Source organism: Cnephaeus nilssonii (genome assembly GCF_951640355.1).
Source record: "Cnephaeus nilssonii genome assembly, chromosome: 7".
NCBI lineage: Eukaryota > Metazoa > Chordata > Mammalia > Chiroptera > Vespertilionidae > Cnephaeus > Cnephaeus nilssonii.
Window position 1 is genome coordinate 87,079,305 of NC_137078.1, and position 11,415 is coordinate 87,090,719.

The following is an 11,415-nucleotide window of genomic DNA, read 5'->3' on the forward strand; positions in this document are numbered from 1 at the left end:
CAACTGCAACCACCAAAAATTCCATTACATTATGTTTTGGTTTTATCTGCTATGCAGAACAAGTGGCTTTCTGCTTACAGGGGTGATATAAAGTTTCCTTGTAAACTACATTTAAAAGCAAGCCATTTGAAGGAAAATACTAAGGAATGAAGATACAAGGTACAATTGCAGAAAAGGCAAAAGTCACAAAGGTTGTACTCCAGTGACTGAACTTCAGGAAATGCTGCTGAGGGCTCTAGGAAGTCACCCAAATTCTGAGCCTGGGAGGGCCAGGGCCAAATATGAGTCTTGGAGAGACAACCATGACCGAAAGGAGAGGCCAGGTGTCCAGGCCTGGTCAGCAGAGCCCATCGGGATGGAGTCAGTCCTGGGACTATGGAAGGACCTGAGAGCAGACATCCTGGGGACAGCATGGCGTTTGTGACCTGTTATGTGCTGGCAGAGGAAGAGGCCTTCGTGTCTGTCCTATGAGTTGTGATTCTAGATGAGTGTCTGTCCATGGAATTTAGATGTTTCTATCATCTCCCATCACAGCAGGAGGTTATGGGTCAATGTTACAACCTCCTACCCCTTTGCCAACTGCCCAGTGCACCTGAGCTCTGTGTGGCCCTGCAGGGTGATCCAGCTGCATGACCTGCCAGCTGACAAGTCAGAATCTCAGACCAGGGTGACCAAGGGCCCGGTGTGCCTGCAGCTGAGGGGTTTCCCAAGACAGGAGACTTCAAAGTGCTAAACGAGGGACAGGGACAGTTCTGGGAAAACTGGGAAGCCCTGGTCATCCAACCTCAGACAGTGCTTGTGGGGTGGGAGCGGTGGGAGCCCTAGGCCAGATCCTGTTGGGCTGCTGATCTAAGGGCCAAAGTAAGATGCCCACAGCCTGCATGGAACCAGGCCGAGTAATCAGTTCACGTTTATATGAACAGCACCACCACCTCAGAGCCAGCCTCAACCTTTTCAAAAACACTCAGTGAGCTGAAACCGGTTTGGCTCAGTGGATAGAGCGTCGGTCTGCGGACTCAAGGGTCCCGGGTTTGATTCCGGTCAGGGGCATGTACATTGGCTGCGGGCACATCCCCGGTGGGGGGTGTGCAGGAGGCAGCTGGTCGATGTTTCTCTCTCATCGATGTTTCTAGCTCTCTGTCCCTCTCCCTTCCTCTCTGTAAAAAAATCAATAAAAATATATTAAAAAAACAAAAACAAACAAACAAACAAAAAAACACTCAGTGAGCCCTGGCTGGTTTGGCTCAGTGGGTAGAGCGTCGGCCTGCAGACTGAAGGGTCCCAGGTTCCATTCCAGTCAAGGGCGTGTGCTCGGGTTGTGGGCTCGGTCCCCAGTAAGGGGCTTGCAGGAGGCAACCGATCAATGATTCTCTCTCATCATTGATATTTCTCTCTCTCTCCCTTCCTCTCTGAAATAAAAAAACCAAAAACAAACAAACAAAATGCTCAGTGACCTTAGTCCTTTTCAAGAAATGTTTCACCCTGATTGGAAGCCTCCTGTTCAAGTTTGAGAATTCAGAGCCCCCAAAGATGCCACTTTCTAGGCTTGGCAACTGTCCTCAAAGGAAGGTCTCCAACCCTGACATGTGGGCCCCACTAGACTGCCATCACCCCATCCCATCCTCCAATGAGAATTTCCCAAATTCTCTGAAGTACTCTCTGTGTTCCAGCCAACATGGCCTGATCAGGGTCCCCCACCTGTCCCCCTTCCTCCCAATCTGTCCTTTCCTCCTTCTGTTCCAGCCTGGAGGGCTTCCCTCACACATCTTCCTGTGCTTGAACTCGACCCAAACTTTACAGTTTGGCTCAATGCACCCCTCTATGAGGCCTCCCCATATCCTCTGGACAGAAGGTACTCCTGGTTTCCCTGATCCTCTTCCAAAGCCTGATCTCACCTGTGGCAGCCAGTCAGGCCTACCTTTGCCCACCGCCCCCCACCCCTGCCCCAAAACACACACAGTTAGTAGTCAGCATACAGGATCAACACATAAATGGTCAAACCCGTAATGCCTAATTGGGAGAAGTTCCACTGTCTCTCCACCGTCCCATGGGGACAGCAAGGAGGCTCAGACATTGAGCCCAAGCCACTCAGCTGTCCAGGCGGCTGACAGGTGAAGAAGAGACTCACTGGGAAAGGCTATTGGGCCTGCCTGACAATTCCATAATGATCATCAAGCAGCACAGGACCAAGACGGCAGGAAAAGGTGTTTTGGGAGTGTGTCATGGGAGGTCCTCAAAGGAAGGTCTCCAACCCTGTCCCTCTCCCTTCCTCTCTGTAAAAAAATCAATAAAAATATATTAAAAAAACAAAAACAAAAACAAAAAACACAACAAAAAACACTCAGTGAGCCCTGGCTGGTTTGGCTGGGGTCACAAAGGCTTCCCAGAGTACAGGACATTTGAGCAGAGACATTAGGATAAGGGGTTTGGGAGTCAAGGCACACACTCAATCTCTGCATGGGCACGGCCGGCTACCGTGAGGATTTGTGGGGATAATGGACGGGAAGCCCTCAGCACACAGTCAAGCTCTCCCCAAACATGGGGGATTACTGTCGTCAGCATTACCCTGACAGCTCACAGGAAGCAGAGGACTCCAGGCAGCCAGGCCTCTGAGCTCAGGTTGCGCTGGATAATAATCCTGCCTCCTGATTAGCCCGACCAGGAGGGAGGAGAAATGGGGCTGCAGCTGAGCCTCCCCGCTGCCGGGTGGACTGGCCCAGGTCAAACCTTGGGGTTCTGACAGAGCAGAAACCAAGCCAAGTGGCTCAGACGTGCAAGAGGAAAGGAAGCTGGATGCAGGCAGAGGAAGACAGCAACCAAGGGCGTGACTGAGGACGGGCCTGGGAGGAGGATGAGACAAGGAGCAGACAGAGAGCAAGAGACTATCCTCTCCCCTCCTACCACCCTCCCGAGCTGCTGCAGAAAATTAGTGGGATGACTCCTGTGATGGGTGCAGCAGGCCTCTGCATTTATAGGCCACGAGGTCTTTTCAGGGCCAACTGGGTGTTTAAAAGCTTGTCTAAAAGTCACCCTGTTAGGGGAAGGAGCCAACCACGAACCGGAAACCTGTGAGGTGTACAAATACTGATGTCACTTCTCAGCAGGAAGGAGCTTGGGTGGAGCAAGCTGAGATTAAGGCCCTGCCTCCCTCCCTGCACCCCCTGCTGCCCAGCCACCAGGGGGACCCACACTGTGAGGAGTCAAGGGCCATGTGAGGTGCCTGGGAGCACACACCTTCTGCCATACTGGCTTTCCTGCCATTCCTCAAACACACCTATTTATTTGCAGCTCCAGGGTTTTGTTTTTATTGTTTCCAAACCACGTATTACTGGCTCCGTTGCACCATTCAGGGCTCATCTCAAGTGCCACCTCCTCCTAGAGGCCTCCCCTGACCACCTAACTAAATTAGCCCACTCCCCAACCTACTGTGCTCTCCCCTCAGATCCTCACAACTCAAACCCTCATCTCCGCAGGATTTTGTTTCTTTGCTCAGATGTCATCTCATTCACAAAGCCTTCCCTGACCACCCTATTTAAAATCAAACACTCTCCCCCAGCTCTCATCCCACCTCCCTGGTTTCCTCTTCTCTGTCTCACATCCTGGATCAGTGATGGGCAACCTTTTGAGCTTGGTGTGTCAAACTTGGCCAAAAAACTGAGCATAACTCGGGTAGTGTGTCACTTTGAGGAAAAAACTAACTCCAAGACTCTAGTCGCAAATGTTTCATCCTCAGGAGCAGCAAATGTTTCATCCTCGGCATGCAGCCGCGTGTCATCAGAAATGGCTACGCGTGTCAGTGCTGACACGCGTGTCATAGGTTCGCCATCACTGTCCTAGATCTTTCTTTAATTGCTGTTTAATTCTTTCCGCTGGAATGTCAGCTCCAAGAGGCAGAGATTATTGTCAGATTTGTTTACTGATGTATTACCAGCATCTAGAAAAGTAGCTGGCACATAGTAGGGACTCAATAAATGTTTGATGAGTAAATGGATAAGTGTATATAAATGTTTAAGAGCAGGGGCTCTGGTCAGACTGCATGGGGTCTCATCTCAGCTCTTCCACTTGTGTGATCTTGGACCATTTACTTAACCTCTCTGAGACTCAATTTAATTAGTGAAAGGAGAGTAATAACAGTACTTACCTCAGAGGATGATTGGGTGATTAAATAAGAGCATACAAATAAAGAGGTAGAAACAGTGCCTGGCACCCAGAAAGCTGTCAGTACTATGCTGGCTGCCATGACAGCTTTCACTTGCTAGCACTTCTTGTTTATTACTCCCTTATTTATCATCTGTCTCCTCCATTCTAGTGTCAGCTCCCAGCATAGTGTGGGGAGAGAAAACCAAGCCTCCTCTCAAATCGGGGAATGTGGACCTGGGGGACACAGCTTCAACTGAAGTAGGAGCCTCACCGATCTGCTTCTCCAGGGCGGCTGCTTCACAGACGGTGGCCCGGGGCAGAATCCCAGGGTCGGTGAAACTCGTCTGTAGCAGGCAGCTCATGACGAAGAAGAAGAGGATAGCAGCGATGATGGGGATGGCAAGGGTCAGTTGGCGGGCCAAGAAGGGACAGCTAGAAAGAGAGGGAGAGAAAGATGAGCAGTTACCCCACAGGCTCCCTGGGGCACAGGGCTACAATGCTAGGCAGCTATTGCCATCCCAGCAAACACCCCCGCATACGTGAATAGAGCCTCTCCCAGAGGCAGCAGCCACTTCCCCATGAGCGCCTGACATCACTAATTAATCCTACACTTTCGCCCTGAGCCATGGCAGATGTGATCAGTAGATCCCAGCACTGTACACTTAGCTGCAGCCTCAGAATCCTTCTAAACACAGAGCTTCAGGCAGCTACTACCAATTAATTGGAATGTCACTTGAGATGAACCATCCATGACAATGTTCACTCATTCATCTAGTCCAGGGGTCCTCAAACTTTTTAAACAGGGGGCCAGTTCACTGTCCCTCAGACTGTTGGAGGGCTGGACTATAGTTTAAAAAAAAACTATGAACAAATTCCTATGCACACTGCTAAGTCGGCTGCTAAGCAGGACAGGCAGCGGCGGCAAAAACACCAGGCGGGCCGGATAAATGTCCTCGGCGGGCCGCATGTGGCCCGCGGGCCGTAGTTTGAGGACCCCTGATCTAGTCAGTCAGTCACTCACTCCACAAATATTTACTGAGGCCTTCTACATGCCAGGCAACACCTTCAATAAGAAGCAGGAATACTTGGCAGAGAATAAGACAAGAGTCCCCTGTTCTCTCAATGAGGCTTATGGTCTAGTGAGGAGAACAGACATGTAAACAGAGAATTGCCACATGGCCCTGCATAGTATAATGGGGAAGGGAAAGGCAGTAGAACAGTCAGGAAAACAGACTGGCTGAAGGAGACGCCTAAGCTAAAACCTGAAGAATGAGTAGGATTAGCCCTGGCGGTGTGGCTTAGCAACCGAGCATTGTCCTATGCACTGCGAGATCGCTGGTTTGATTAGGGGTCAGGACATATGCCCAGGTTTGCGGGCTCAACCCCCAGTAGGGGGCGTCCACTGCTGGGGGCAGCCAATCGATGTTTCTCTCTCTCTCACTCTTCCTTCTCTCTCTCTTAAACCAATAGAAAGCACATTAAAAAGGAAAAACAGCCTGACTGGTGTGGCTCAGTGGTTGAACATCGGCCTATGAATCAGGCGGTCACGGTTTGATTCCCAGTCAGGGCACATGCACGGGTTGCAGGCTCGATCTCCAGCAGGGGGCATGCAGGAGGCAGCCGATTAATGATTCTCTCTCATCAGTGATGTTTCTCTCTTTCTTCTTTCTTCTCTGAAATGAATAAAAATATATTTAAAAACAAAGAATGAGTAGAATTAGCCAGGTGAAGGGGGTCAGGAGAAGAGCATGGTCCAGCCACTAATACTGTTACCCAAAGCCACTAATACTGTGTCCCAAGTCCGTTCTGTCAGGCCTCTGACCCCAGCTGGCTTGGAGGACACCCCGTGCGCAGGTCTGATTTTGAGGCCCACCTATATTAAAAACCACTGTCCTCTGCTGCCTTCCCTCCCAGAGCCATAGTGAGTGAGGAGCTGCTATTTGGGAGATGACTGGCCACTGGGAGGCCCAAATCAGCCAAGATTCCAGGAACTGGCATAACAGCAGGAAGCAAACCTGTGGGCACCTACATGCTATTTCTGGAGCTTCCATCATTTGAGGTTCTGGCTTCCAGAGAGGCCCACACCTTGAGGAGCAGAGACTGCCAAGGCCAAGGGCTCCAAACATCTCAGTGCTCCCCAGGTCCAAACCTCAGAGCTGAGCCCTCCATGGCACCCACATGACAACTCGACCAGTTCATGTCCAACCAGACTTTTTGGGGGGATAGAGAAAACTTGAGGTCTGAGAGTTATAGAGCCCTCAAAAACAGCAAGTCCCATCCCCAGATTTTACAAAAGGGGACTCAGAAACCCACAGCCATATCCAAGGTCACCCAGCCAGTAACAGGACTGAGTCTCTAGGGGCTCCCAGCAAATGCTCTGTCCATTCATATTCAACAAATATATATTGTACTGAGTGGCCACTACACACCAGGCCCTGTTCTAGGCACTAAGACTACAATAGTGAGGAGAATAAAATCCTGCTCTCCTGGAGAGAGGCCCGAAACAAAATGTATACATATGGTATGTCAGATGAGAACAATAAGTCAGGGCAAAGGGACTGGTTTGCTATATTATAGGGATGGTAAGGGAAGGACGGGAGAGAGTAAGGGAGTGAGCCATGAGGCTACCTAAAGATGCAAAGACCTGGGGCAGGAGTGTGCAAGGAGGCCCATGTGCCTGGAGGGAAATACACAGGGGTAGCGGGAGGAGATGGAACAGGGAGAAAGTCCTTTATCAGGGCTCTGGCCCTAATCCAGAGAGCCAGGGAGGACTTACAATTAAAGATACACCACCTGGGGTGGGAAGCTGGGCAGAAGCTGGGAGCCCTGCTTGGAGGCCTGTGCAATAATCCACCAAACCAAACAACGAAGCAAAACCATTCTCAGCAGGAAGGCCCTGGAGAGCCACTCTGCCTTTCCCCAGAGCAATAGGCGAGCATGAGCACCTCTCATCCTCCACACCCTCACCAACAGCATTCCCGTCATGCCAGCTCCCTACTGAGTTTTCACCCCAGTCCAGACTGAGGGGAGCTCCTGGCCCCAACCCCAACCCCCTGCCAACTCCACTACCCCAAGTGGGGAGGAGTAGAAATAGACGAGATGTTTCACAAGCTCCCCCCAATCCCAGAAGTCCTCGCTTCCTCCCATCTGGGGACAACTCTGTCACCAGTGAAGACACCCACTCAGCCCACAGAAAGTCCTGCTTCTGAACTGACCACACTGCAGGTCACAGGGCCAACCCACGGCAAGCACCGCTTCCTCCTGCCCTCGCTGCAGCCCTGGTGGGAAGACCCGGGCAGGATACTGGAAAAGGAACTTTCAAAACATCCCCGTGGGCAGGCCCGACGACATGGATCTGAAACTCAGCCAGGGGCGATGGAGGGGGCTCTGGGGGCTCCCCAGAGCTTCTGTTTGCTAAACTATCCCAGAACTTTGTATCCACCCTGACTCAGAAGGGAAGGGTGAAAGGGAGAAGCTAAGCTAAGTGGTAGGAAGTCCTCACCTTGCTTCAAGGGGAAAACCAAGATTGCAAATACATGACCTGGCAGCCCAAAAGGTTACCTGGGGGCTAGTGTCTTTGTGGCAGCCTCATTCATCATGGCCCCAGGCCCCAGGCCCCAGGGAAGAGTTTTTGGCAAAGATAACAGTAAGAGCAGAAGCAAGCATTAAGTTCCTGTTATAGGCTAAAAGCTACATGAGTGACCATGCCACCCTCATGACAGCCTGAGGGAGTGGGTACTGTTATAAACCCCATTTTATAGATGAGGAAACTGAGGCTCTGAGAGGTGAAGTGACTGCCCGAAGTCCCACAGTTAGTGTGTGGTAGATCCAGAATTTGAACCAGGTCTCTTGGCTCCAGAGATGGCATTCTTAATTACACTGTATAATGATGTAAGACCACAAAAGATGGGGACAACTAGGAGGGAAAGTGGAGCTCATACAGCATGGCGTGGGTGTGTACATGTGCGTACATGTGTGCATGCAAGGAATCATGTAGCAGGTAGCTGAAGCTAGAGACCAAGGGTAAGGTGGAAAACTTCTGACACAAATATGTGACCCTAGTAAAATGACAGGTGCTCCCTCCTCATCCATAAACTGGAGTTACCATGTGGGCCAAACCTGGGGACATGAAGACTTTAGAACTCTCAGGAGCAAACATGACCTGTCACACAAAGCACTCTGGACTCTCCTGAAAAATAGAGGCACTGCAGCTGTTCCTGCCGTGGAACAGCCAGAGGGATGCTCCACATGCTGAGAGGGGAGAAAGCCAGGAGGTTAGGAGGGGGAGGGGCTTGGGAGATGTCTCGAGGGAAACAGGAGGAGATTGAGTAAGGAAAAGAAGCTCTGAAGAAGCTAAGGAAAGTGCTGGAGAGGGAAAGGAGGTCGGAGAGGCCCAAAAATGTTTGGGGGAAGATTGCCCGAGGACCCCGGCAATGGGAGAGAAGCAAGGTGAGAGGGTCTGAGAGTAGAGAGATGACCAAGGGGGTCCTAGAAGGTCCCTGAAGGTAATGGGAGGACAGCTAGGAAACCTGTGGTGGGGAGTATATAGCCAAAGGCCATGGAAGAAACTCAGAAGTTATCAGGAAGGGATATCAAGAAAAGATGACTCAAGGGGTCAGAAAGAACCTGGGGGGCGGGGGACAGGGCCAGTCCTGGGGATAGGTAAGAAGAGAGATCTCCAAGGAGGGGGGGGTGGGGTGGGGGGGGTGCAGAGTCTGAGATGGCAGAGGGAGGGGGGTCGGGGGTCAAGGGACATGTGAGGGCGGTGTTCCTGGCAGAGGCTGGCAAAGGCAGGGTGCCAGGGAAGGATGGGGGTGCTAGGGAGGGATCACAGAGATTGGGGTGGCTAGGAGGGTGGATGGGGACCAGGGAGGAAGGATAAGAGATAGGCAAGGAGGAGGGGCCTGGAGGCAGACTCTAAGGCACAGGGAGGATGCAGGCCCCAGAGCCAGGGATCCGAAGGTGCCTGCAGGTGCTGCGAAGGGTGGAGTGAGAGAGGACGGGTGCCCAGCGGGGACCGGGGGGGGGGCTGGAATGCCCATCAAAGGCTGGCGAAGGGGGGAGGGGTGTGCAGGGGTCGGAGGAGGCCGGAGGGGATAGGGCGCCGGAGGGGATGGGGATGGGGGCGCCGCAGAACTCACTCGAAGACGAAGAAGAGGACGGTGGTGGTGAGGATGAGCAGCAGCGTGAGCGCGAAGACCCCGCCGTGGCCGGCCAGCATGAGGCGGCCCCCGCAGTAGAAGCGGTTGCGGCCCGGGAACACCTCCCACTTGCGCCGCGGGCGGTGGCCGATGCTGCCGCTGCCGCTGCTGCCCCAGCGCGGTGCAGCGGCGGGCGGCTGGGGCCCGGGGCCCGGACCCGGGGGCGCGGCGGGGCCGGGGCGGCGCGCCCCTGGGGAGGCGGGCGGCGGGGCGGCCCCGGGGCTGATCTGCTGGTACTCACAGTCCTTCATGCGGCCGCCGCGGGCCTCGCCTCCGCGCCCCGCGGGCCGGCCGCGCCGCACCGGGACCCGGCCAAGCAGCGGAGCTGGCGGCGGCGCGCGGCGCTCGCTCACTCGCTGGGGGCGGCCCCACCCCACCCGCCCCCGCCCCCGCCGGCGCGGCCTCCCGCCGCAGCGCCCCCTCCGCCTGGGCCGGGGATGGCGCTCGGGCCCGCGCCCGGTCCTGCCCCGGTGCCGGCGCCCGCCAGTCCCTCCGCCCCCAGCTGGCCCGGCCCCTTCTGCACAATGACTGGGCAGCAGATGCGTACTCAGGGCTTTCCGTTCCCTTTCAAGCAAACCATTTGTTGGGCGGCCCCTGGGTGCCGCGCACCGTGCCAAGCGCCGAGATTCGGTGGTGGACTTCTCAGTCTGTAATTCTAGGGCCAGGCTTCACCAGTCTCAGAGGACTGACTGGAAAGGCATTTTGCGGGGCAAGCAGGGGTGGGAGTGGGGACACAATCTTATTTGAAAGCCAGGGGCCTGTTAACCACTGTCTTGCAGTTCAAAGTGCCCAAGAGTTGTGCTCTGGCCTTCCTTACCCAGCTCTGTGATCTGGACCCAGACCCAGGGATTCCAGGTATCACCTCATGTCATAGGTCCCACTTTAACACAAAAGGAAGATTCATGCTTCAGGGACGCAGTGTCTTTCAGGAATTCTGGGTATATTTCTATTGGTGTGTAACAAATTTAGCGGCTTACAACAACACATTATCTCACAGGTTCTAGGTCAGGAGCTCCCGCACAGCTTAGCTGAGTCCTTAGAGTCTCAGAAGGTTACAATCAAGGTAAGGTGTCAGCCAGGCTGCATTCTCCGGTGGAGACTCAACTGGGGAAGAATCCACTTGCAAGCCCATTCAGGTTGTTGGCAAAACTGATTTCCTTGCGAATGTATGACTGAGGGCCTGTGATTTTTGCTGGCTGTCAATTGGAGGTGCCCCTCAGCCATCTGCAGTTCCTGGAGGTTACCACAGTTCCTTGCCATGTGGGCTTCTCCAGCATGGCACTTACTTCAAGCCCACAAGGAGAGTCTTAGCTCTAGGCTGCCAAGACAGAGTTTTATATAATGTAACTTATTCTATTATACAGTTGACCCTTGCACACCATGGGTTTGAACTACACTGGTCTCTTTATACACAGATTTTTTTTCCCAATAAGTACCTGTATTTTTTTTTTTTTCTTCCACAATTGGGAGTCCACGGTGGGAGGGCTGACTATATGCATTGATGTACACCATTTTCTATAGGGGACTTGAGCATCTTCAGATTTTGGTATCTGCCTGGGTCCTGCAACCGTTCCCTCATGGATACTGTGAGAGTTAAAAGTTAAACATGGATTTTTGACTGCACAGAGGTTGGTACTCTCAACCCCTGCATTGTTCAAGATTCAACTATATATGTAACGGGAGCAACATCCCATCACTTTTGCCATATTCTTTAGGCTAGAAGAAAGTCACAGGTCTCTCTTTAACACACGAGGAGAAGATTACACAGAGGTGTGAATATGAGGAGGCAGCAATCACTGGGAGTCATCTTAGGGTCTGTCCACCAGACTGGGGTTATTGGAAAACCTAAGGAAAAGTATAGGAAGAAGGCTGGAACTAGGGTAGGAAAGAGTAAGAAAGGAAGTCAAAATACACGATGGGAAGGGGTAGAAAGGCAACAACAATAACCTCAAGGAACACTAATTGGTACACATGCCCAAGGCCACCCAGGTATGGCCTTGGTGCCAAAGATTCTGAACTTGATGAACCCTACCTTGGAGTGAACCAAGTTGTGGGCTCCCTCCCCTCTCACTTG

At 52.8% G+C, this 11,415-nt stretch overlaps 1 protein-coding gene across 3 annotated transcripts in view; it reads right to left on the reverse strand.

The window, feature by feature from the left end:
- The window catches only part of ZDHHC18 (zDHHC palmitoyltransferase 18), a 29,337-nt gene extending 19,629 nt beyond the window's left edge, over positions 1 to 9,708 (reverse strand). The window contains exons 1-2 of one of the 3 annotated variants that reach the window (XM_079776065.1): positions 9,282 to 9,708; positions 4,412 to 4,572 (exon numbers count right to left, since the gene is read on the reverse strand). In XM_079776065.1, coding sequence (XP_079632191.1) covers positions 4,412 to 4,572; positions 9,282 to 9,592 — 472 coding nt within the window. In that variant the 5' untranslated portion in view covers positions 9,593 to 9,708. The remainder of the gene's footprint in view (positions 1 to 4,411; positions 4,573 to 9,281) is intronic. The other 2 variants (XM_079776066.1, XM_079776067.1) reach the window with 2 other exon arrangements.
- Positions 9,709 to 11,415: the final 1,707 nt, after the last annotated feature.